The sequence below is a fragment of the Prinia subflava genome, chromosome 3 (assembly GCF_021018805.1).
Source record: "Prinia subflava isolate CZ2003 ecotype Zambia chromosome 3, Cam_Psub_1.2, whole genome shotgun sequence".
Taxonomy (NCBI): Eukaryota; Metazoa; Chordata; class Aves; order Passeriformes; family Cisticolidae; genus Prinia; species Prinia subflava.
The window spans coordinates 21,662,481-21,688,366 of NC_086249.1; the positions used below are offsets into that span (position 1 = coordinate 21,662,481).

Here is a 25,886-nt window from a genome sequence, read left to right on the forward strand (position 1 = left end):
CTCCCGGCACGGCCCGGCACGGCCCGGCACGGCTCGGCCCGGCCCGCTGGGAGATGTAGTTTCGCCGCCGCCCTCGGCCCTGCCCAGTGCCGCCCCGGGACTGCGGCTCGCAGCCGGACACGCCGCATCCCGGCCCCGGCCGGAGGTAACGCGGGGCGGGCGGAGGGGAAAGGGGTGCCGGAGCGGGGCGGTCGGGGCTTGGGATGATCGCAGGGAGGGGGGGTGGAATGCTGGGGAAGTGGTGCAGTAGCGGAGGTCTGGGCTCGGGATGGAGGAGGGATGCTCAGGGGAAAGGATGCAGGAGGAGGAGTAGTCGCGGAAAGAGGTGCGTGAGGGATGCAGGAGGAATGCTCGGAGTGAAAGATGCAGGAGGAACGCTCGGGGTGAGGGATGCAGGAGGGATACTCCAGTGAGAGGTACGGGAGGTGTGCTTGGCGTGAGGGGTTCAGGAGGAATACTCGGGGTGAAGGGTGTAGGAGGGGTGCTCAGGGATAGGGGTGCAGGAGTGGTCGAGAAAAGGAGTCCTGGAGGGATACTTAGGGTGAGGGATGCAGAAGTGCTCAGGGTAAGAGGTACAGGAGGAGTGCTTGGGGTGATGAATGCCCGGGGTGAGGGATTCAGGAGGAACACTCAGTGAGAAGCATATAGGAAGGGTGCTCAGGGGAAGAGATGCCTGGGGGCTGGGATACTGGAGGGGTGCATGGAATGAGGGATGCTGGAGGGATGCATGGAATGAGGGATGCTCTGAGTGAGGGATGCAGGATTGCTGCTCAAGGGGAGTGGTGCAGGAGGAGTGCTGGTGGACAGTGTTGCAGGAGGGATGCTCAAAGGCAAGAATGCTTGGCAGTCGGGATACAGAAGGTTTTCCAGGGGTCGGGATGCAGGAAGGAGCTGGAAGTAAGGACTTCTTGAGGGTCAGGATAGAGTTGGTGTTCTCAGGAACTAGGATGCTCCGAGGGAAGGATACTCAGGATAAGGGTAGGGGTTCTTGGGAGGGGTATCCAGAGGGATGCTCTGGGGTTGGAATGTAGCATAGGGCTTGGAGGGAGGTATGAAGGAGAGATGGTTGGAATGAGAACTATTCAAAAGGCTGAGATGCAGAAAGCATGCTCAAGAGAGGGATGCTTGTAGGGAGGAGTTTGGGAGAAGGGCCCAGGTTCTGGGATTCCAAGAGAGATGCTTGGACAGAGGGATGCTCTGTGGTCAGGGTGCAGAAAGGAATGGTGGAGGAGGGGTGCTTGAGCATTTGGCTTTTTGGGAATCAGGCTATAGGTGAATGCCTGGATGGAAAAATGCAGAAGCAACATTGGAAAGTGGGGATGTGTGCATTCCCCCAGTGCCTGCAGGGCTTTGCAAACCTGTTTACAAGGCAGCATCTTGCTATAACAATCTGGCCAAGGCAGATACAGGTTTTCCCCAGGGAAGCTGACCTGGGGAGAGACATCTAGGGATGTTCCCATCCCATAGGGAGCCAAAGGCTCTAAAAGTGAGGGTCAAATTCAGGTTAGCTGAGATCCAATCCAATTTCAGGTTAGATCTGCCCTGGCTTGGACTTTGCAGGTGTTACTGAAGAATAAAAGCAGATGTTGGAATATTTGCACTGCTGTGAGGTTTTCACAGCACTTTGGGAGCTCAACTATGCCCTGCTGCATCTGGTGGCAGGGAAATTTCAACAGCATGCCCTGCCTAGACTGAAAGGATGCAACTGAGCTTTCACCTGAGGAGGGGTATCAAAATGCTTTGGGCATCTTTGTGATGGAGTCCATAAAATTTGCCATGGTCCCACTTTGCATTCCTGCTTTCTGAATGGGCTGATGCAAAGCCAAATATATTGAGGGCTGGAGGGAAACTGAGGTCTCAAATGGGCATCATACCCCGTATTTCCATTCCTGAAGGCACCACCAAAAATACAGTGAATCAGTGTCTGATGAATCCCAGGCGGTGTTGGCAGTATCCACCCTCAGTCTGGTATGCTTTGGTGAACAGGACGTGGTTTCTCCTTGGGTTGTATCCAGGGTTTTAATTTCTATACAGAGACAAAAGCAGACAGAAACCTGAAGAAAGAAGAGTGATTTTAATGCTATAAATACCTTCAGGAAAACAACCAGTTTTCCGGAGTAGATGTTTTTACACTCTCCAGGGACAGTGACAGAAAGGACGTTGGCCTGAAGGTTAGTGCAGGATCTGGGCACTCCCAGTATAAAGCCTTATGGAAGTACGGTGTCACAGCCCAGGCTGAGAGCTCTAGCCAAGCAGGAAAGCAGAAGTCTTCTGGGGAAAGAAAAGTTATCTTCAACTGGAGGATGTAAGGAGGAAAACTGGGAAAAACCTATTGCAGGCAGGACAGAGCTTTTGGGCATCCAATGCCAAGTAAATTCAGAGAAATCAAAAGCAGCTGGGGTGGGTTATTTTTGCCTGGACTTGGTGCTGAGCTCAGCCACAGAGCCAGTGGTTTGTCACTGCTGGTCTGATGGTTAGAGCATGCCTTGCCTCATGTGCCTCTGTCTCCTGCTGGTTTTTAAGGGAGAGAAGAACTTAATTCCTTGTGTCTTGCTTTCTATATCCATTCCAGGATAGTTGATAATACACAAGTGATGGTTTTGAAATGCTTTATTAGAAAAGGATACCAGTAGGTACTGGAGATGTGTGTATGTGGCTGTTGAAGGGGAGGAATGGAGCTGCCAGGAGTCTGGAGAAAGAGAGGATGAAATGCTAGAGCCTCAGGCTTTATTTGGTAGTGCACCTAATACTTTGACATCCAGCCAAAGCCTTTTTTTTAATTTGGTGACTGAGTGCCTAACAGCAAAAAACAGGGCAAGAAAAGAAACTCAGGGATCTGTGTGCACCAGAGGGATCAAAGAAGAAGCACTGAAGCACTGGAGAAATAAAAGAGCAGGGTAAGGTAGGTAAGATAGTTGGGCTGAGGTAGGGCAGCCTGCCCAGCCAGCACTGTTGTCACTTGGAGAGGACTGATAGAATTTATGATGTGGTCAAACATATTTATGATATTTTACAGGAAAAAAGAACTACAAAATATGTGGTACTGCAGAAAAAAGGAAAAGGGTCCGCAGTGGTCTGTGGATCTAAAATATTAACAAATTTTAGAAAAGGTAGGAGCTACTATATGATAAACTAAGGCTGATTGCAAGTAGATATCTTCTGTTTGGTTACTTTTTTGAGACTTCTGAAAGAGTGCGGCCACAAGAGAGGAACTCATTGTTCCTAAAGTGAAGCTTCTGATGTACAGCAAAGCCATGCAAAATGCCAGCAGTCCAGTTGGGTGACAATGCCTTAAATAAACCTTCACTCTCTGGACAGAACAGAAAGCTATGGAACTTTCTGGAGAGAACTGAAAGCTACTGTCCTGCAGAGCATAGAGACAATCTCCTGCTCCGAATCTGCTGCTGCCTGTGGTGCAGGGGCATGTCCTGCTCCAAATCTGCTGCTTGTGGTGAAGAACAATCTCCATTGGTGCTGTACTAAAGAGCGATTCTGACTCTGAGGATAGAAAAGCATGAAAAGCCTTGTCAGCCAAAAGTAATTAACTTTAGTGAGTAGGAGACACACAACATGAGTGCAATCTACCACTGGAAAACAGTCTGGGACAGGAAGCAAGGAATATGTGATCTTCTTGAAAAGAGAAGGTGAATTTAAAAAGGCAGATTATAATCATATGCAAAAAATTCAGCCAGGCTTCTGTGCTGGCAATTTTTCCCTGTTATGACTGCAAATGGGTAGAGTCTCACTTCTCTTTCTAAAGGGCTATTTAATGGGATTTTTCGGCAGTTATTAGCTCTGATTTTTTTCTTAGATCTCATAAAAATTAACCTTGTGCTCTGCTGTGCCACGGCACTTTATGGGGTTCAGCTCAGATGGCAGCTGAAAGCAGAGTATAGTGGAGCATCGCCATTAATGTATTTGCAGGTCTGGAGAGGTTTGGCTGCTGGCTCTGTCAGAACCTATTCCATCTCCTTGAGCAAATGCTTTGATCTAGATAGTTTTAAGGTCCCTTCCAACCATTCTATGATTCTACGGTCTAGATGTGCCTCAGTTTTCATATTGCTTCAACATGAGTGTCTATTAGATGTGGTAATGATGTGTGGCCTGTGGTTTCCCTTTCTTATCTGGATGAACAGAGATGTACTTTGAACCAAAAAAAAAAATCCTCTTTGCCTATGAATTTGTTGAACATTTGTTCCCTGCAAAAAAAAACCAAAAAAAACAACAAAACATTAGAACACAATTACTTTGATATTTCTGGAAAACAGAGAGGTGATAACAGGGCTGGTCCTTGTAAGAAGTTGTAAACAAAGTCATGGCAAATTTTGTAGAAATTTTAGAGAACATAGTATTTTTTGTGCTCTAGCAAGGCACTATGTGAGCTCCCTTTTATCCTGCAGCAGCTCAGCATGCTGCAGGATTGAGCCCTAATTGCCTGGCTGCCTGGAGGATGCAGCAGGAACAGCAGTAATGTCCTGACTGACATAAAAGAAACCATTTCATCAGGAGTTAAGGACAATAAAAGGTGAGTCTCATTTCTGTACTTCCAGACCTCCAAGGAGTTCAGGGAAGTAGATATTTTTCTTCTTTGTAAGTCAGAAGCAAACCACTTAATGTATCACTCTGCATTTGGATGGTGGGAATTATTTTTCCTTTAGTGTTATTTATCCAGGTCTCTATGATGCCACTGTAGGAAATGTGCTGAATTTATTGCTAAGGTTCCCTAAAGGTAAGGTGCATTTTGCATCTATGTTTTCAGAGGTTTGTTAAGACCTCAGGTGTGGGAACTGGTTCTACATTCTGCAAAAAGTGCTAAGGAGACTTTACTGGAAATCTGCTACTGGGAGGGATAAAGGAATGAATTGATTTAGAAGTAATTGGATGGATTTCAATTGAAATGAATACTAATTCAAGAAAAGGAATAGGTAAGAGAGAACTGTAAGCACAGCTCGAAACAGTACAAAGTATGAAGACTAGACCCAAGCAAAGCCAAAGGTGATTTTTTATTGTAGATTGGGTTTTGGGATTTTTTTTTCAGTTTACTCAGTTTGGAGAGTGATGCTAAGCTGGCCAATGCGCCTCTTTGCTTAAATTCCTTTTCCCTCTCTGGTTTCTAGAGCATCCTTGGATGTCTTCCCTTGCAGAGACCCATCTTGTGGTCAGCATGCATCTTTGATGTCAGTAAGGCTTTTGAGATGATGGTCTGCACCATCCTTGTATGTGTGGACTGCTAATTCGGTAGGAAGCAGGCTGGAACTATCCTAGGACTTTTCCTTTTTAATATTTTTTTATGAATGATGTGGGGGAAGAGATGAAATTAATTTTATCAAATTTCTGAGTGAGACCAGAGTTGAAGAGCAGTCAATATGTTTGGGGCAGGGCTGCCATACAGGAGGGCCAGGACTTGCTGTGGCTGACATGAAGCTCATGGAATTCAACCAGGACAAATGCAAAGTATTTTGGGATGGATGCTTGAGATGGACTAACCCCTTGAACTGTTGAAGGCTGGGGACTGACTGATAGCAGCTCCCCAGTGCTTATAAGGAGGTTATTCAGGAGATTAATCCAGGCTTTTTACAGCAGTACAAGGCAGATGAATGAGAAAAAACAGACATAAATTGAAACAAGAGCTTCCAGCTGCAAATAGGGAAAACTTTCCCACTATGAGCTAATTAAAACATGAGCAGATTGCCCAGGGTTGTTGTATGATTTCCATCCTGGAATATTTTCTAGACTTTATTGGATAAAGCCCTGAGCAGCTGCGATTGATTTCAGCTGTGTGCAGGGTTTGGGCTAGAGACCTCCCAAGGTTCTTTTTCTTCTCATTCTGTGATTTTACCTGTGTTGTTCCTGCCAGTCTTTCACTGGCGTAGCAGAAATGATAGTTTTGCCATTTCATGGGATATTTTTCTTTTTCTCTGCAAAGCTCATACTGTGTACTCTCTGTTTTATGTAAGCTTCAAAACAGATGGGAACCTCAACGTGACTCTTCAGTTTAATAATTAACTCTTTGACCTTCTACTTCATCCTGGTGTGCTCCAGGAGCTCGGTTCTGTTTGCAAGCAGGAATGAGCAAATCCTCCCAGCTCTTCGGTGTGTTGTTAGTACTGGTGAGGAAGAAGTGCAGAAAGGTTGTTCTACTTCAGGAACACTCATTATAGAAGCCTGATTGTATGAATATTTAGTATCTTTATTTCCGTGTTAAACAGAGGAGAACCAGGGACTAGATCTCCAAGGCAGCATTCAGCTGCCCGACAATGAACTGTCCTTCCCTCTCCTGCAGTTCCCCGGGTTATTTATGACACACTTCCAATTTCTACAACAAATGAGACAGTCATCTTACAGACAACACTCCAAATCACTTTACTCCTCCGCTGCAAACCCTGATTCACTTTCCAGGGAGGTCCTGGGGGGGAAAAAAGTTAAAATTAGATGCTTAAACTAATATTGCTCTATAAGTATCTGGAGCTGTACTTGCTTGTCTTGAATTAGACATCGTAATTCCTAGCCTTTGACATGTGAATAATCTTTTAGTATAGAATGCTTCTTTTAGTATAGTTTTAAGACAATAATATTTATTATTGCCTATTAAAAAGCCACTTAAATGTTGCTTTAATGTAGTTCTAAGTTTGTAAGATACGGCCTGGTTAGCATCCCCCATCCTGGCCTTGTCTGGCCCACACCTAGGGAGCAGTTTGGTCTACCCTGATACACAGCAGAGCCATGGGCTTGTTTGTCCCCTCTCCCTGACACCAGGGAGGCTGGAGAGGTGCAGGTGGGACTGTGTTACCTAGAGCCCAGCCCTGTCCTGTAAAGGCCTTCCTTGGTGAGGAGAGCATGGACCCTGCACCACAAAGTCAACTCAGGTGGTTCTCCCTGAGTGTCTTCAAGGTCTTAATGTTCACATAAGTCATTATGATGTTTCCTGCTGAGGAAGATGGTCCTTTGGGACTTGTTAGCCTATTGACTGTGGGGGAGTTTGTTTCAGCCTTGTCCTACTACACAATGTCAGACGTGGCCCAGTTGCACTCCAGGCAGCAACACTGAGGAAGCCCATCCTCCTGTCCCTTTCTGTGATCAGCCTGAGGAAGAACCAAGCTCTTTTAGGAGATGCAAGTTCATCTCAAAATTCAGATGAAATTAGACTCTTTGCGTCGAAAATTTGGGTGAAGTTTGGCGATGCTAAAGTAGGTAAAAGCACAGTCATAGTGGGGACAGTGGTGGGGAGCCATGGAGGGACAGTGAGAGAACCCAACACCACATACACCAGGGACTGTGGTGGTTTATGGGGTTAGGTCTAAAAGAACTGTAGCCATTGTTTGACCATCCTGCCTGTGTGACTATGTCAGGCTCAGCATGGATTGCTCCAAGGAATTAATAGTGAGACGTAACCACTGAGCACTGTAGATCCTCCTATCTCCTCCTGGCCCGTTATCTGTGTGCCAGATGACCAGAGTGTCTGGGCTCAGGCTGGGAACTTGCAGAGAGGAGGTGAAAGGGGTACCAGCCTGACTGCAGGTGTGTGCCAGTTTATGTCTGGTCAGGGCAGTCACTGGGCTACAGCAAGGACAAATGCTCCTTCTGATTTTGGACTGTTTGCAAGCCTCATCTGCTCTCAGGTTGACTTTGCTGTCACTGGTCCTTTATGTTTGAGGTGAAAAGATGTTATCTGTGGGATTTTGTCTTCTCCTTTTATCTTGTCCTCGTTTGCCACTGGTTTAATGCAGGCTGGTCCCTCAGGAGTCCTGCTTATATATTCTATCTTGGGAAAACAGTGTGATGGAGAGCATTAGCTCTGCCATAGCTTGTTACAGGGAAGGCAGCAGTAATGCTTGATGGGGAAAAATAAATCCAGCACATGAGTAGAGGAAAGCATGAGTCAGCAGGCAGGGGCCAGAAAGGGCAAGGTAGTACTTGGAGAGGCATTGCAATGTAGCCTGTGGTCATCACTGGATTGGAGGTGGCTATATATATATATATATATATACATATTTATCAATAATGGATTTTTTTTCATCCTGCGAGATTGCGGGGAAGCAATGATGGGAAGAGGTGATAGATATTTGGTGAAATGGGAAGGCTTCCCAGCCAAGCAGCTGGGAGTCAGATCTTGATATTTGTGTCTGGCATGGTTTTACTTCTCCACCCTCAAGCAGCTGTCTACCAGGAGAAAAGATATTCTCTGGCTCAGATACAGTCTTACTCCAGGGATGGTGTGGTCCTTGAATGGCATCTGCTGAGGTCTCTTCTGGATGTCAGCTGTGAAAAGCGTACCTGGGGTACCTGTCATCTGTGTTTATATTCTCCATAACCCTGTCCACTTGAAAAACTTCAAACGCTTCCCAAGTGCTAATGAAGGGTCTTTCAAGCAACCCCACTAGGAATTGGTGCATGCTGTTCTCATTTCACAGATTAGGGAGCTGAGGAACAGAAAGGTGGGGATTATTATTCTGGTCAGATGCACGAGTGTGGCTCATTTTAGGCTACAGGCTGGAAGGACCTTCTCCAAAGTGTATTTGTGCAGTGCATTCCACTGGGGGGGCTGCTGTGGATGAGCCTTTTGAGTCCTTGTAATACATTATGAGAAATCCTGACTTTCTAATTTTATCACTCTGTGATTGTTTGGGATTTGTTGGTATTTTTTCCTTTTTTTTTTTTTTTTTTTGTGCATTAGTGTATCCAACATGTGGTTATAAAGGTTATTCTGAGCTTTTCCTTGGGAATTCCTTGTTTTTTAAAAACTCTTCTCTAACGCTTTATTGCTGGTGAGTTCAGGCTGTGACAAATGGGAAACTTTGTCTGACTCTGCAGTTTCTCTCCCTGCTCACTTTGGTCCTGCATGCAAATGCGGCAGGTCTCTGGGGAGCAGCCAAGACTGCACCACTCAGATGGAGTGGCTGGCAGCACGATGTAAATGTTAAACAAATGCTCCTACCATTGCACAGAGAGGCTGCAATCCCACCTCTGCTTCCCAGGGCTTTTCTCTCCTTCCCTGAATGTGAAGACAATCGTCGGGACCATCTTTGCCTCTTGAGGACACCCGAGCCAGCAGACACCTGTGTAAGACCTTGGCTACTTTAATTCCCCGCTTGTCCTTTATGTGTGTCTGTAGTTGGTTGTGCAAGACAAAAATGCTCAAATGTGTGATTAATCAGAAGAAGTTCTGTATCTTTGTGTATTCATTCCATTTGGGGGCTTTAGTCTCAGTCAAACATCACCAGAGTGGAAACTTTTCTAAATGCTACATCAAAAGGCCACAAGAATTATCCTCTTCAGAGTGGTTCCAGATAGCTCTGGTTTTTTGACATCCCTTGCCCCCAACATGAGCTTGAAGGCTCAGCAGACCCTCCTTGAACTAACCTGCTGCTCTGTCCCTCTCTTTCAGGAGCAGGGAGCAAAGATGGATAAGATACTGGAAGCTGTAGTGATGTCCTCTTACCCCAACAACGTGAAGCAAGGGCTTGTGAGGCGCGTCATCGAGGCGGCGAAGCAGCCCATGGACAGCGAGCAGTGCTGGTCCATGCTGGAGCTGTCCACCAAGCTTTATCTCACTGGGGACACAAAGTATAAAAGAGAGATTGGGAAAGAGGTTTTGGAGGTCTATGGCCACTATCACCCAGAGGAATTCGAGGAGTTCTTCAACGTCCGCTTCCTGCTGAGTCTCCTCCAGGAAGGCTATGGACCTCTGGGGAAGAGAAGCCATTATGTACTGGATTATATCCAGTTAGGACTGCAGTTTGTCCTGGAGAGCCCATCAGCAAACAGCATCTTCAGCTTGCTGAGGATCGAGGTGCTCCGGAAGGTCTGCGAGAGGCCCAGCCCCAAGCAGTGCGCGAAGATCAGCAAACTCCTAACGCAGCATCCGCAATGCATTCCCACGGGAAAACACCAGCTCTTGTTCTGCCAGCAGCTGATCCGCTGCATCGGGCAGTTCCAGTGCGTCTCCGAGGGGGAAGAGGAGATCATGGAGTTTTTGGAGCAGGTGAACAAAGTGAGTGGTCTGCTGCAGAGGATCTGGAGAACTCAGACCTCAGCCATCCTGCCCTCTTTGAAAGAACTGTTCGCTATCATTTCCTCAACAGGTAATTTAAAAATAATAATTAAAAAAAGGCTGGGAATGTAAATGTTGGCTCTCATGAAGTCAAACTCAATTAGTTTGACATCTTGCAGGGTTTTCATCCACTGCAGAAGTGCAGCCACAGATGAAATATAATAGACAAGCACCTCTAAAAGTTACCAGGGCTACTAGAGCTGGAAAACAATATCGCTCTGAAACCAGAGAGAGTCTGCAGACAGGAGCTGTTAACAGGATTGAAGCATTTGCAGCACAAGTTTGTGTTCAGCACTTTCCAGCATCAGCTGGGCTTAAGGGAAAACATCTTATCTGCAGCTTGTTAGAGTGGAGCTTGAGAGCTTTTAGAAATGCCGCTCTCTTATGGCTGACTTGGTGGTGCCCCACAGCCAGCTCCCTGCCAGAGACTAGGGATAAAGCTAAGCAGTTATTTCTCACTGACCTAGAGGTCTGAAGCCCTTCTGACTGTCTCAAGGTGAGGTAAGGTGAGACAGATGATATTTATCCAACTTCTGGGGCCTTCAGGTTATTGTGGAGGGTTTCAGAAGGTTTTTGGAGGTACCAGTGCTGTGAAAGGTTGGTGAGCTCCTGTTTTAGCTATTCCTAAGGCCACAGGAGATGAATTTTTCAGTATGACGGACATTGGAATGAGGCCCCTTTCCAGGCAGGCAAAATTGCAGTTGCATCCTTTTGCAATTATTTGCAGTATTTAGTAAAAAGAGAGCAAGCAGAGGAAATTTGGTACCTGAGTTGGGCCAAACGTGCCTGTGATCTCTTCCTCCGTTGGGGCTACATATGGCTTCAGGGAACAGCCATCTGCTAAGATCCAGTTTCATTATGTGCTGCACTGGGATTTGGGGAATTATCCTCCTAGCACAGCCAACAGTGGACTCTACACTGCTCGTTGGCAACAGCTCAGTATCCGCTCCATGATGTGTGGATGTGGCACTTGGGGATGTGGTTTAGTGGTGGACTTGGCAGTGCTGGGTCAAGGGTGTGACTCAGTCTCAGAAAGCTTTTCCAACCAAAGCAATTCTATGATTCTATTTTTGTGGACAGAAATTATTTGGGTTTTAGGACAAGAAATGACCTAGTGTGCCTGATTTTCCTGTCAACTTACACTTCATTGCTGGGGCTCATCCCTGTCTTGCAGAGGAGCAGGAAGCACCTTCCAATGCCTTGGCTAGCGTGGTTCAGTTTGTCCCTCTGGAGCTCATGGATGGCGTCATAAGAAACCTCACCAACGATGACAGCATCACTGATGTGCAAATGATGATGGCCATTGGCAGGTAGGAGGGGCTGTGGGAGTGAAAGCTTTAACTCACTCTGGAGAAATTCTCTGTGAGGTTTTATCCCAAATAGCTTGGCCAGTTCTGCCTGGTGAGGAGTATGTAGGTGAGAAAGAAAACTTCTATATCATTTCTTCTAGCCCTGAGGTCCTAGACAACTAGAATAAAGAGTAGCTGTTGTTATGATTATGACTATTATTATATTTGTTTTGTTTAATTTAGTTTATTTTCTTAGAAAGGAGTTGTATTATGGGATGTCCAGTATAGGCTATCTTGAAGAGGTTTGATTTTTTTTCCCCCTGAAGCTGTTGAGGACGTTTTCTTCACAGAAATCTCCTTTTCAGGATTTCATGATGATCTAGATCTTCCTTCAGAAGGACATCATCTTAAATCAGCAGTCACAGCTAAAGACTGATGTGTGGGAAGTATGCCCAACTGTTTCCAGGTCCCACCTTGGCCTTTGTCAGGTGGAATCCTGCAGCTGGAAAGGCAGAGCCAGTGGAGACCTTGTCAAAGCATGATGAAGAGTAGTGGGTGAAACACTACCTGTCATGCCAGACCTGGTCTTTGCAGCACCAGTGCCCTCTTTGGCATCACCGTCTTCTTTGCACCCTAATGTCGAAGTCCTACAGCTCTTCTGTGCTCTGATGCCTTGCTCTGCACTTAGGTGAAGTGTATCTTCAATGATCTTAAGGGTGTTTTCCAGCCTAAATTATTCCATGATTCTATCTTTAACCCATACTTTCTTTAGAGGTCTCAGTTTAAATAGATGATATTCACATGCAGTGGTGTGTGCACTTAACGCAAGGGAGCTGCTCTGAGTTGACCTCACTGGAAGCATTCTTTTCCTCTTCTTATTACAGGATTTGTGTGTCCCTCCCAATAAGGTTACATGACAGAAACATGTTATTCCTGATGGGAAGTTCATACATGCAGAAAAGGGTTACTTCTCTTTGGCTTGCTGGGGAAGGTCATGCTTTTCCCAGAGTCCAGAGCAACCCAAGACAAAAGATAAGGTTATCAGTTCAGTTCCTAACCCACTTCTCCATCTTTTTCTCCTTTTGGATGCCTGCTGCTACAAGCTCCAGACAGTGAATCTTATAAGAGTGCCAGTGTCTAAATACAGAGGTTGCCAGATCAATTGAATCATTTCTTAAAACATTCTTTGTCACGTAGAAGGACGAGTAAATAATTAGTCAGAGCCTGCAAAATGTAATTAAGATCACTTAGGAGAAATGTTGACATTTTGGCAGCATGTTTATGGCAGATGGGTGCCCCAAAAACAGCATGACCAGGCTGTCTGATGTGTCTGCTCCATGCCTAGAAAGTCAAAGGAAAATGTGCAGATTGAAGTATCTTTTAGCTTAGTATCCCTGACAAACTGCTTGCATGCAGAAGCGTCTTCTGAAATTTGGGGTTGGGAGCAGCGGAGGAAAAAACTGCACTTAGGGTGGAGCTTCTGGTCAAGCATATAAAGAACAAGTAGTGGTAAAAAAAAGCAAGGCTGTCACCTGCTGGTGTAAGTATACACAGCACAATCTTTTTTACAGAGTTTGTCTATTTTTAGATAAACTCTATTATTGTGCATCTGTGACATCAGAGGTTGTCACAGATTTGAGGTTTATTTATTGTTTTTTTCTGGGGATGTATCTGTTCCAAAGAGCCCAGGTCCAGATGCAGAAGGCATCTGCTGTCACACAGCTATGCAGGCACTTGCTACCTCTGGAGATCAGGGTCTGGGCTTTTAAAAGTTTAGCACACCAAATCAATGACTCCTTTGTCAAATTAGGGTCATCACTACTAAAATATTTGGGGGATTGTGCAATGTGAATTTAAAATGTAATTTCTCCCTACTGTGCAACATGGGCAGCACTGTGACTTAGCCACCAGTGCTGGCAAAGTATAGCTTCAGGCAAATAACGTTATTTTATGCCTGTTTAAAGAAGGTAGGGAGAAAAAGGACCTTTGAATCTCTGGATCCATCTCCCTGCCTTATAGCATTGACATTACAGACCCCTTTCATGTAAGTTCAACTCTGCTCTTCAAAGCAGGACAGTGCTCCCACTGCTGTTCTTTCACAGCTCTTCCAACACTGGGTTGCTTTAGTGGGTCAAATCTCTCTTCTAACAGCCAGTCTGTGTGTATTTCTGGCCATCTTGCAGTTCATTTGATCTTATGCCAACAGAAATAGCTGAAATATCTTTTGCCTCCCTGGTGTTTATTCCTTCAATATGTGCAGGAAGAGCAGTCCCTTCCCATCTCTGCTTTCTCATGGCTGTGCTAAACAAGCCAGGTTATTTTAAGCTTTTCTTGCAGGAAGTGTTCTTTATTTCCCCTACCACCTGAGCAGATTTCTTCAACACAGTTCACTGGTCTTGGGCACAGATGGTGGTGTTTGTGCACCACGTTCATCATGGCAGCCTGACCAGAGCCTGGGGTGTCATTGTTTTGCTACAGAGAACACTTTCCTTCTGCACCACAGATGGTGCTGGTCTTTTCCATAGCTGCTGTTACACTGGGAACTTGTAGTCACTGGTATCTGCCTGGTTGTCTTCAAGCAGATGAGTTACTGTGGCCTCCATTTCTAGTGCCTTGCATGCCTTTTGAATCAATACATTTCCTTCCAGTTCTTCATTCCTAATCCTCAGGGTCTTCCTTGTGACTCCTTGACCTCCTCTTGTGTTGATGATGTCTGACAGCTGTGCATCTCCACATAGAGAGATTGCATGGCTTTCCTTGTTCTCCTCTGGTGCAAATGTCTGTGCAAGCTTCTCTGGCATTTGCTTTATTGTCCAGCTTGGCTTGACTTTTATTTTTTTTTCAACATGCCAGCATAGTCTGCTTTTCAAGTTTTTTTTTTTTTCTGACTAGACTTTAATTTTTCCAGTTCCTTGTAAACTTCACTAATTCCTGCTCTTTGCCTTGTGGTGGTTAGTTATCTGTCTTCCCTTCTTTTATTTTGTGTGAGATACAGACTGATAAGCAAAAGGAACTGACTGGGTAAGGTAGCTGAACTGAGGTGTAGCCTGAAGGTCTGGGGTATCTTCAAATCAAAGGTACTGAAATGGTCAGCAAAATTTGATACTTGGAGGTCCCAAGTCTGACTTTCTTCCCAGTTGTTTAACGTTAAATTTAAACAGAAATAGTGTGTCATCAGTTAGTCTTAGGTTATTGTTTTATGAGAAACTTCTGTAAAGCACTTATTTCTTGCAGAAACTTGACAACATGTTGGTTAAGTGGCTAGAAATAAAGTCTTTTACCTGTGACATTCAGGAATAATGGGCTTCTATTAGAGTTTCCTGGTGGAGTTTTTTTAATGTGGTTTTGGAAATCAGTGTTTCCCACAGAGAGAACTAAAAGATATGAATCTGAATGTTTTTTCCTTACCAGTAACAATGCAGAGATCAAACTAGTATCATTCATTTTCTAATGGTGACAATGCAGAGACCTCAATCCAACCCTCCTGTGAATAGTATACAGAGCACTGCACCTGTTTTAAAGACTTGAACCAGACTGAAGTTTGTGGAAAAAATGCCTGCTTTACTCGATGGATTTGGGCCTGATCCTCTGATGAACCAAGCGTGATGGTGACATTGGGGTATTTCTACTTCAGGCTCTGTTGTGCTTTGAAGAACGTGTGACATGCCTTGTGAAGAGTCTGTCTCATGCCACTGACTGGACACCAGTTTGGAGGAGATTTGACCCAGAGTGGAGCTTGACTTTTACAATATGTGCATTAAATTTATTTAAGAGTTTGTGCTTCATTTCAGGATGATTGACTGGGTATCCTGGCCCCTGGGGAAGAACATAGACAAGTGGATCATTGCTCTGCTGAAGGGTTTGGCTGCAGTGAAAAAGTTCAGCATCTTGATTGAAGTCACTCTTTCAAAAATAGAAAAGGTCAGTTGGCTCTTTTAAATGTGAATGTGAACCACGGAAATACCATCTTGCACCTGAAATATCACCTTGCCTTTCAAATGACAAGATGTATAGAGAAAAAAGAGTTTGCTGTCCCAAGGTATACTGATTTTGCATCTAGGAATGATGTTCTCCAGAACAGCCTAGGATTCTGCAGGTTGTGGTCTGCAGAGGTACTGATATCTTGAAGATTATGAAATAAAGTAGCCAAGGATTTTCAAACCAGTCGAACACTCTCCTTCCCAAACTATGAAGCTCTTGTAAAACTTGTTTTTGGGAATGTGACATGCTCTCCTTTGACCGTGCTTGGGTCATTGCTGGCTGACATAGGCAAAATTCGTATCAGTGAGGGTATTAATAGCCTGCACAGTCACAGGTCAGTTCTAAAGCCCTTAGTTCTTTTATTAGTGTAGATGAAGCCCCCAGTGCCACTGCCATCACCTGTTTCAGAAGTGAGTACCTGCTCTCTCTGAAAACTGTGATCCAGCACTGGAACTGGTCACTATTTCAGAACTTTTTCCATGCTGTGGTCCTACTCTTCCCTCCTTCGAATAATGGGGATAATGCCTGGCTGAGCCACCAGAAAAAGTAATCATAGAGGCTACTAAGACTCTGTTCTTAGGGACATGGCTTGATGGTGGGCTTGGCAGTGCTGGGTTAACAGTTGGGCTCAATGATTTTGGAGGTATTTTCTCACCTGAATGATATTGTTGTTCTATAATTATTGGTATTGGAACATTATCAGTAACTGCATTTGTCTTTGTGGTCCCTCAAGTGCATTGAGCAGTGGGACAGGAGCCTAGCATCTCTGGCTTTTCTTTCTTTCCTTTCATTGTTAGTACATAGGAAAGGGACACAGCCTATAAAATAATATGTGATTTTTGGAAACCTTCGGAAGTACGATCTGACAGCAGTAGAGGGTATACAGGTATTTTTTGTAAAGTAGAATAAATATCACTATGTAGCCTTTGAAAAAGATACTTGCTTTTTATCTCTTTGTCTGAAAGGTTAGGGATAAAGTTCCAAATATCTGAATAAATTAGGAGGCACGTTTTAGAAAATCTAGCATTCTGCTGTGCTTCCATGGCTTTTTCATGAGGAGATATGGAGATGCAGCACTGTCAAAGAGGCATTACACAAGCCTGAAAGGATGAGGATAGCCCACACAGTATTTTTAAGTGTGCCCTGAGCCAGTACTCTGGACAGGAGATGACTCTGGAGACCTATTTACAGGCTGCTTGCTTCAACATCCAGCATGGACTAGGAAGAGACCAGCAGCCATGGTAGATGCCCAATGTCTCTGTTTCCTGCTGTTCCCTTCTCCTGCTGGTTGCAGTGCCATCCTGCCTTCTCATCTGCTTTTCTTTTCTCCTCCACCAGGTCTTCTCCAAGCTGCTGTACCCCATCGTGAGGGAGGGGGCCTTGTCTGTCCTGCAGTACATGCTGCTGAGCTTCCAGCACTCCCACGAGGCGTTTCACTTGGTAAGGCTGTGTCTGGCACCTGGATGAGAGCATTGTCCTGAGTGTAACCCTGCTGTAGGACAGCAGGGAAAGAGGGGGACCTAAGGTGTGGTAGATGTTGCCACTCTGGCTTTGGAGTGCATTTGGTGGAGCCTTTGCATTGGGAACATCTTGGAGGGCTCTTACTGTGAAGGGCAGGGAATACAGTATTAAACAGCCTTTGCTTTTCCTAAGTGGGTGCCTCACTGTCTGTTGGACTCAGTGGGCCTCATCCCACGTGTGACTTTAAATTGTCACCAACATATGGCACCCATTTCTTTAAGTGGTGGCTTGTCTTTGAAAGGTTTGTACAGCATCAGTGCAGCAAGACCAGAAGACTGGATCAGAACACTTCACTAAACAAATTCTCTGTTAAAAGCAAAAACAACTTCTGGCAACATTTGAATATCCACTTTTCATTTCCACAGCAATATTTTATAGTTTGTTTTGCTGTTGGCAGTAAGGCACAGCTCTGCTTCCTGTTGATGTTGCCTCTGGAATGCTGAATTTAAAAAGTGAGGCTGAAGGCAAAAACATGCTTGTAGTGATTGAACTGATAAAAGCAGAAATGAAAAATTACTCCTATTAATATTTGATTTTGTACTTTCTTGTTAAAGCCCTTATATTTGGCTTTTCACTTAAAGTTCACAGAATAAACAGATAAGGCTAGAAGAAAGCAAAGCTAGCCAACATTTCCAACCGATGCTTTTTCATTCCTCAGCTGGAGATACTTTGAAGGAACCTGAATGTCTTGAGAAACTCTTTGGTTTCTAAAAATAGAATCATTCCAATGTGTTGTCTTCAGTTGGGCATCCAATTTTGAAACACTCCAAAAGCTGTGAGTTGCTCTTGGCTTGATGTTTCCGTCTGTAGCCCATAAGCATAAATTTCCTCCTTTATTAAAATCCAACAGGGCCAAACCATATCCTTTTGTGTTTGCCCTGGCACTCTGGAAGGGTTTTGAGACTTGTTCCCATCATAGCCTTGCAAAATTCTGATGTATAAAAAAGGTGCTGCAATTGATTTACTCTCATACAATCTTTCCTGTTGGAAGGGAAATAGTTAAAACCTCAATATTTAGAAGGGAAAGAAAAAGAGGAGAGGAAGACCAAGGGAGGAAGAGAGGACCAGGAAATGGCTGGACTGGGGTCCTGATACTTTACTTCAGGATTACACTGAACTAAAAATAACTTAAAATATAAATATGAAAAAGGTTGTATAAGTGCCTGGGTCACTCCAGCACATCTGTGGGGTTGGAACTAGGTTATTAATTCTGTGTGCAGCTGCAGGGTCAGCAGAGGGTGCCCGTGAGCAATGGATCGTTTGCATTTGCATCTGCTCGTGCGTTTTTACATTTTAGAGATGAAAGCAAAATAAAGAATGTGCTGTTTATATGCCTGTTGCCACCCATCCAACCATACCAATTCCAGTTCAGTGTGTTCAGTATAAAATAACATAGAGCACAGCAGACAACATTTCTTTTAGGTTAATCCCGTCTGCCTTGCAGGTTTGAATCCCTGCACTTGGCAGTCAGCATAGCCTTTCCACCCTGGATGTGGGATTTAGGAGAGACTAAAGAAAGGCAATTGCAGCTCAGCAAAGCAGCAGCACAAACTTGCAGGTGACTTGCAACATGAAACCCTCTAAGGGTGCAAAAATCAACAGGAGAGTTGCTGTTGAGTTCAAAGGGTGAAGTCTAGAATGGCACGGAAGTCCTGTTCACTGTCTTTTCTGCCTGCAGGTGAATTTCATTCCTCTAAATGTATTAAAATTCTGTGAATAATGTAGAGTAATTTTTGTAGTGAATTTTTCTTTTCCAGCTACTCCCTCACATCCCCAGGCTGGTGGCCTCTTTGAAGAAGGAGGACTCCAATTCTGCAACCAGCTCCCTGGAGCAGCTGGCCGAGCTCATCCACTGCATGTTCTTCCGCTTCTCAGGATTCCCAGACCTCTACGAACCAGTCCTGGAAGCAGTTAAAGTAGGTCATGCCCTTCTCAGTCATGTTACTGCTTTCCATATGGAAATGGCATCTTTGTCAGGAGCTAGAACAGAGGGACTGTCCCACCGGTAGGGATGTCCTGACCTCAACAGCTCAGATGGTGGTAAAAGAAAGGGGATTAAAATTCTGAGTCTGAGCACTGTGTAGGCAGATTGAAGGAAGTTACTTCTCTAATGGTGGGCCTGCAGAAGTCCTGATGGTGCCTGTAGGATTTAGCTGTAATGTTATTCTCAAATGCCTCTAAAGGACTAATATAAACAGGTAAACTCTTGCTTGCATGGAGGCAGGTTCATGTGAAGAACAGGCAAAAGGAGTTGTGGAAACACCTCTAGCAGAGGAGTTTTGCAGTTGCCCATTACCAATTCTTCATGGGAAAGTTATAGGATCATAGAATACTTTGAGTTGGAAGGGACCCACAGGGATCATGGAGTTCAACTCCTGACACTGTGCAGGACAACCCCAGGAATCAGACCATGTGCCTGAGAGCATTGTCCAAATGCTTCTTGGCTTGGTGCCATGACAACTTCCCTGGGAAAACCTGTTCCAGTGTCCAGGCACCCTGTGCTGGACACTTTTACTAACATCCAAACTAAACCTCCCCTGACACAGCTTCATGCTATTTTTGTGTGCCCTGTCACTGGTCAACAGAGAGAAGACAGGGGTGCCTTCCCCTCAGCTTCCCCTTGTGAGGACAGATAATGATTTGTAACACAGATCTCTCTTTCCAAGGCTCTCCCGATTCCAAACGAAGACCGGATTAAGCACCTCTTGGGACAGAATGCTTGGACCTCCCAGAAGAATGAGCTGGCCAGCTTCTACCCACGCCTGGCATCTAAATCAGAGACGGGAAAGATTGGTTTAATTAACTTGGGGAACACCTGCTACATGAACAGCATCATACAGTCTCTTTTCATGGCTTCAGAGTGAGTTTTTCCTCCCTTGCTCCTGTTCAAGACTGCTTGCTTGTCACTCCAGCCTTGCATGTCCCACACTGATTTTCCATCTCACAGATTGCATCTCTGCTTTCCTTTCACAGTTTTCGGCATTCAGTGTTGAATTTAACTGAGGGCAACTCCCAGCCCCTGATGACAAAGCTCCAGTGGCTCTTTGCATTTTTGGAGCACAGTCAGGTAATTATTTCATGTTCTAGTTATTTGTCTGGACTGTCGGCTGCGGAAAGGCTCGTCTCCAAGTTGCTTCCTGTCGGCTCTAACGGGCTGATAAGGAGCTGTGGATCTTGGTGGGCTTTTGTAATGGGACAAATTTTGTTTATATGAAGGAGGCTAATTTTGGGAGAGGTGGAGGGAAACTCCTATCACCCATGAAAGTGAGCTATGTTCACACCAGGCTGCCTGTCTTTAACTTGTGGTCTTCTTGGGCTGGGCTGATGTAATAGCTAATGGTTTTGACAATGAAGTCCATTAGGTAATAGTTTACATCTGTGGTCAGCTGAGAAGCCTGTTGGTGTGAAGCAGAGGTTTTGTTTCTTGCTGTGCAGCAAGGGAGAAGACTGGAATAGCTCACTTGTCCCACTGCTGCCGAGCAAAGCACTACCAATCGGTGAAAATTGCTTTAAAAGTAGCTTTGTTAAAAGGATAATTATAACAACCCCCTTAGATTCCAGATCTTTGAATCCTCTGTATGTGAGGGAAAATAAAAATAACACCCTAAAGCTAATTGTAATATTTCCATGACAGATGTGCAGTTTAATGGAGTGACTCTTGGAGATAAAGCTAGGTCATATCTAATTCCTCTCTTGAAAATATATCTTTCTGTCCCTAGAAAGACAAGATTTTGGAAAGCCAGTGAATTTTTCCTTACTGGTTAGCAAGTCATCCAGGCTTCTCCATTTCCCAAGCCTTGACTAACAAAGCTGGCCGGTAGCATTGTGGTATTATGTCACTACAGATGACCTGTAGGGGAAATTTAAATTTTTTTAAAATTTAATATGTGGTCATAGAAGAGTCTAGGTTTTTGTTATAAACGCCAGGACAAATTTATTGCCAAATTCAATAGTTTGGTTTATTAACATCCAAATCACAAAATTTAGAATCAAATTATAACAATTTCAAACAATAAAAACAAAACAATACGAACCCCACGAACAGCAAACTTACTTGACCGAAGTTCTCCCGGGAAAAGTAGAGCCAAGGGTGACCCCAGAGACACAGGACCTGGCAGCCTTGTCTCTAGCTGGGTTCACAAACTTGCCCACCTAAAGACCCAACTTAAATACACTTAGTTTCCCCCTCGGCAACTTTCCTCCCATTGTTTCTCTAATCATCGACCATTAACTTTATTTACATTAATTCCCGAAAGGGTCCCCGGGCACATTCAAATGCTAATGTCCAGAGTTAGTCCTTGCTTTGAGTAACTGTCGTAGAGGTGTGTGATGACCGGTGTAAGTCCTCGCTGGCACGTCTTTGCTGGCACGTAGCGTTTGACCTGTTGCGAGTCCCAATGAGTTGAGCTGCACGTAGGCAGGGGCAAGTCGTTCTCACCTTCCATTTTTGGAACCCGGAAGATCAGGGAGGTGCTTTACAGAAATTCATACAATATATATCACAGTTCCCAATCTATAATTATTTATAAAACATGAATTAAATAACCATATTTCCCACAACTCCCCCATTTCTTTTCTTTTGTCAATAATTTTAATTCATGTTTTGTATTTAACTTAATTGTTTTCCTCTCTCGAGTTTCCCGTTCCTTGGAGAAACACCTGACCAGCGATTCCTGAACCATGTTTGCCTTTTCTGCTTTTCTTCTATCTTTCCAATTCCCATGTCCCTGACTGCCTTTGAGTGCCAGCTAGTTACTTGTGTCTTAACAGGGGTAACTTTTTGGAGGAGCCTTATGTCACACTCCCTAGAGTGATCCGCAGAGGCTTCCCTCTGTCTGGCCCAGCGTCTGTCGGGTTGCAACCGAACAACGGGGAAGTTTCTTCGCGACAGCAGGGGCTCTCTGCTCGGACCCTCGGGGTGGTTCGGACGGCACACCTCCTTTTTTAAAAATTCCCCACCGAGATTACTTTACTTGCTCTGCCACCCACGGCACTACATTAGTTCGACGGCACTCCGTGGCTAACACTTGGGCCTTTAGATCCAATTTTCCCTTTAACCCCTTTTCGTATATTGAATACCACCCGGGATACTTTGGTTCTATCAATCCCAAACGTGTGGCACAGTTTAAGAATCGCATAGTCAGAGTCTGTTTTTCCTCAGAACACCTGGGGCATAACCCCAGCGGCCCCCCCACCCCCACTTGCAGTGCACCACCCAAATTTCAAGACAATAATTGTATTTGAAATGGATATATGGATTGCAGGGGGGCATCCAGGTTCAGAGCAGCGCATGGATATTTCTTCTGCCATTTGTTTCTGATATCCTGGGGTTGGAGTTCTTTCTCTTTAAATTTCTGGAGCTCCGGATTCACCCTTCCTGATGTTCTAACACCTTCCTTCTGGTTACCCTTCCCTCTCTCAGTCCTCCTTGTCGGGTGGTTATTAAGTTTCCTTTGAGGCTCCTCTAGGCTGCAGCTTAATGTTTCCAGGGTGTTGGCATCCTCGGTGCAGCCGGACCCTCAGATCTCCGGGGGAAGAGATGACCTTCCATTCGGGGTTTTCCCTCGGGGCTGTTAGTTTCTTAACCCTGGAGGCGTGTGTCCAGCCTCTTTCAGCTGTTCGGATGGTTGTATCTGTAGTTAAAAGGACAAGAAAGGGTCCCTCCTAATGAGGGGTTAATGACACCGCTTTCCAAGCTCTGATCAGTACTTTACCTCCTGGTTGTATCTCATGAATATACATCGAAATCCTGCAACTTCCTCAGATTGAATTTACCTAATACAAAATTCCAAACCAGCCCAATACTACAAGAATATTGTATAAAGAGAATCCCTGTCATGTCTACCATTCAGAAAATCTGAATATTAGAACAAGTTATCTAATAGTACATTCACACCTTTACCATAAAAACAATTTTGTCCCTGGATCACTATGATTCTCACCTCACTATCCACCCAATGTACCATACCATCCAGAATTTTTCCCCTTTTTTGTACTGTTACAGGAAAAATCAGAAAGAAAATTTTACTTCTTATTAAACATACAAACAATTCTTTTTACATCCTACCAATACTTCTGACAGTGTCCACTGGATATATAGCGAGCAAACAATAAACACTAAGACTACTCCAAATCCCATAGTATTAACACAGGTTTTAGCTTTTTAAAGAAAAATTCAGTTTAAAAAATCATAGATGAGCACAAACAATTTGGGCTTATTTCAAGAATCAAACTCAGCACATTCAGAGTGATTTGGCATACAAACAAACATTCATAAAACCCAGTATCCTACAATGCTCGGTGACAACAGCAGTTTCCAGGACAATCAGCTGTTAAGGTTACACACATCCTCACTCAGTTTCTACAGCCTCAGTGTAATGAGTCTGCACTGCTGCTAATTAACTGAACTACAAATTTATATTCCAGACCCCTACTCAGCACATTCTCAGATACACACAGCCAAAAGAAGGACGCAACTTGAGTGAGACAATGAGACCACCTTGTCCCTATTTTCGATGTGCACCCTGCCATGGCCATTCTCACTCAGCCTCCAAGAAGCATCTGCCTTCACAACTGCTTCTCACCCTTGCTTCAGCCACCCCTAATGATCAGCAAAATTAACACAATTCCAGAAGCACTATCGGACCTTTCAGCTCTGCTGTTAGCTTGATGGCGACACTTCTTATTTTGGTTTGTAATTCCACTGCCTCGTAGCAATTGTGACTACACTCCTCAGATCCTCCCCAGGACCGAAACTGGGCGGGGTTTCAAGCAGCAGCAGTACGGAGTTCTAACTCCGGGGAATTTACCAGAATTGCCTCATATTTCAATAGCCGGGATTCAGTAAGCCATTTAAAACATACCCCACCGGTTTCCTGGCTCCCGCCCACTCCTGTGTAAGAACTCCATACGCCGTGTGATTGCTAACATCCACGAAAAGCTGGAACTCCCGGTTAATATACCGGGGCAGTTCCCATCAACTACTCGTGCAGATCCGTCTACAAACCATTTCTCACAGACAGGATCAGCTGCAGACCCCTATTTCAGCGTGGCAAGATACAATCCTGCAGCAGTAGCTGAAGTGACTTCTTCCCTTCATCAGAGAGCCAATTCAAACAGTCAGTGAGTAGTACAACTTAATAAAGGATAACTTTAAGCAAAATTTGTACAAATTAAGAGAAAAACTTAAGACCTCACCCATAATCCTGGGGGAGTATTTTAACAAGACAGAAAAAAACAAAGCACACCAAATAGAAGAAACTATTACAAAGAGCAGAACTTACTCTGTAATAAACCATACATTACTTAAATTCGGAACTTAAAACCCAGAAGTTTTCCAAAGCCAGGAGTCACTGTAAACATCAGGCCCCGGTAATCAGACAGCTTTATCTAGTACAATTATCAGAACATTAACACTACTGCTTTTTACTTCAGTCCAAAAAAACTTCACAAACTTAGCCTTTCTTAACAAACAAACTCGAGATAACTTGTGCCTAATTCCCAAAGTAAAGCTCCTGTATTTGCTATACATTCTTGCGTATTATTAAACTTAAATACACAAGCAAACACCGACCAAACTTAACACCGGTGACAAAATGCTGCCTCTCATACATCACTTACTCTCCACCAGAAAAACACAGGCACCAGGGCAACCTCAAGGTTCACATCCTCCAAATTGAGGAGCAAGTAAGAAGACATAATATCAAAGGGACAACACAAACCATCTAAAATTAAGAATCCCGGTTCCCAACTAGATAAAATACATACAGAATAGGAACTGCAAAGAATAAAGAAAAATCCTGTAACTACCAACACAGAGAATTATACCACTTTCCCAACTTAATACTAGAATCCTGACTCCAATTACCATTCCAACACTATCTCGACAGAAAGATTTAGTTTCCTGCCTCTCAACAGCCGCTTTAATTTGGACTTCACCAGCCACATGCTTCAACCTTTTGAAAGAAAAACTGAAACACACAAAACCCTTGCAGTCCACTGTCTGCCAACACAAATGCCATATTCCTGCTCAAGCTGACAATCCGAATTCAAAATGTAGCAATTGTTTCAAACATAGACGAGCTACATCCACCATACTATCAACCTTTTGATTTGCACAAAATCCTCACATACAGTAGACAGACAACTAAAAGGAAGATATATTTTCAGCTTTTCAAGAACAAACACCTAGGTATTTCCTACGCATAAGTATAGCTCCCATTCTTGGTCTCTTCTCTCAATACTTTTATCTATTTTTGCTTCTTATTTCGCCTTACAGGGCGGTTTTCTGCCCCGGGCAGCCTTGTCTAATCACTTTAAAACTGCCGCTTTCCTTCGTCTCCCGGCAACCATGGACTGACTCGCCCTGCCGCTTGCGGGAAGGGGCGGGTTTCGTTCCATTCCCACGTTAGTGAAAAGAAAAAGAAAAAAAACAACTCCGCCGATCTCGTCCAGGAGAAAAAAAACTCTTAAAGCAAAATACACAACTCTAGGGAGTCTCCAAAATGTATTCAGCCTGAAGTAAAAGATCTACCACCACCAAGGAAAAGAGTAGGCAAGATTCCTTTTAATCCCTTTTCTATCTTTTTCTCCTTTTGCAGACTCACGTGAATTTTCGCATTTCTAATTTGCACGCTTCCCAACACCACTAGTTATTCTCTAATGCATTCCAATTCACCTTTGGTAATTTCTGTTTTGCTCTACTGTCAAATTTCTTACGGGAATGCTTCTTTTCCCCCATTTTTCCTCCCGGGCCATTCTTGCTCTCACACCAACTGTCCCACCCCGAATCCCTCCCGGGCTCTTCAAGATCTCCTTCGGGGGTCCTGGTTTTAGCCAGGGCTCTAACTGGTATATACCTGTCTGGTTTATTCTTCCACCCTTCGTTTTCCTTACCCTTCTTCTCTTTTTCTCCATATTTTAGCGTCGGTGGCCGAGGTGCGGGGTCAGGACCAGAAACGGGGGCAGGATTCCCTCTCGGGAATCTCCTTGAACGGGAGGGAGGTTTCTGGAGTGGCCGCTGAGCTCGGGGCTCCGCATGGGTC

The 25,886-nt window shown here is 44.5% G+C and overlaps 1 protein-coding gene across 3 annotated transcripts in view; it reads left to right on the forward strand.

Annotated features, from left to right (window-relative positions):
* The first annotated feature begins 18 nt into the window (after window positions 1–18).
* Window positions 19–25,886, forward strand: part of USP35 (ubiquitin specific peptidase 35) — a 34,987-nt gene continuing 9,119 nt past the window's right edge. Inside the window, exons 1-9 of one of the 3 annotated variants that reach the window (XM_063394386.1) lie at window positions 19–145; window positions 8,976–9,060; window positions 9,386–10,082; window positions 11,226–11,361; window positions 15,132–15,261; window positions 16,660–16,761; window positions 18,600–18,758; window positions 19,509–19,702; window positions 19,816–19,909. In XM_063394386.1, coding sequence (XP_063250456.1) covers window positions 9,401–10,082; window positions 11,226–11,361; window positions 15,132–15,261; window positions 16,660–16,761; window positions 18,600–18,758; window positions 19,509–19,702; window positions 19,816–19,909 — 1,497 coding nt within the window. In that variant the 5' untranslated portion in view covers window positions 19–145; window positions 8,976–9,060; window positions 9,386–9,400. Of the gene's footprint in view, window positions 146–7,123; window positions 9,061–9,385; window positions 10,083–11,225; window positions 11,362–15,131; window positions 15,262–16,659; window positions 16,762–18,599; window positions 18,759–19,508; window positions 19,703–19,815; window positions 19,910–25,886 lie in introns of those variants that run through there. The other 2 variants (XM_063394385.1, XM_063394384.1) reach the window with 2 other exon arrangements.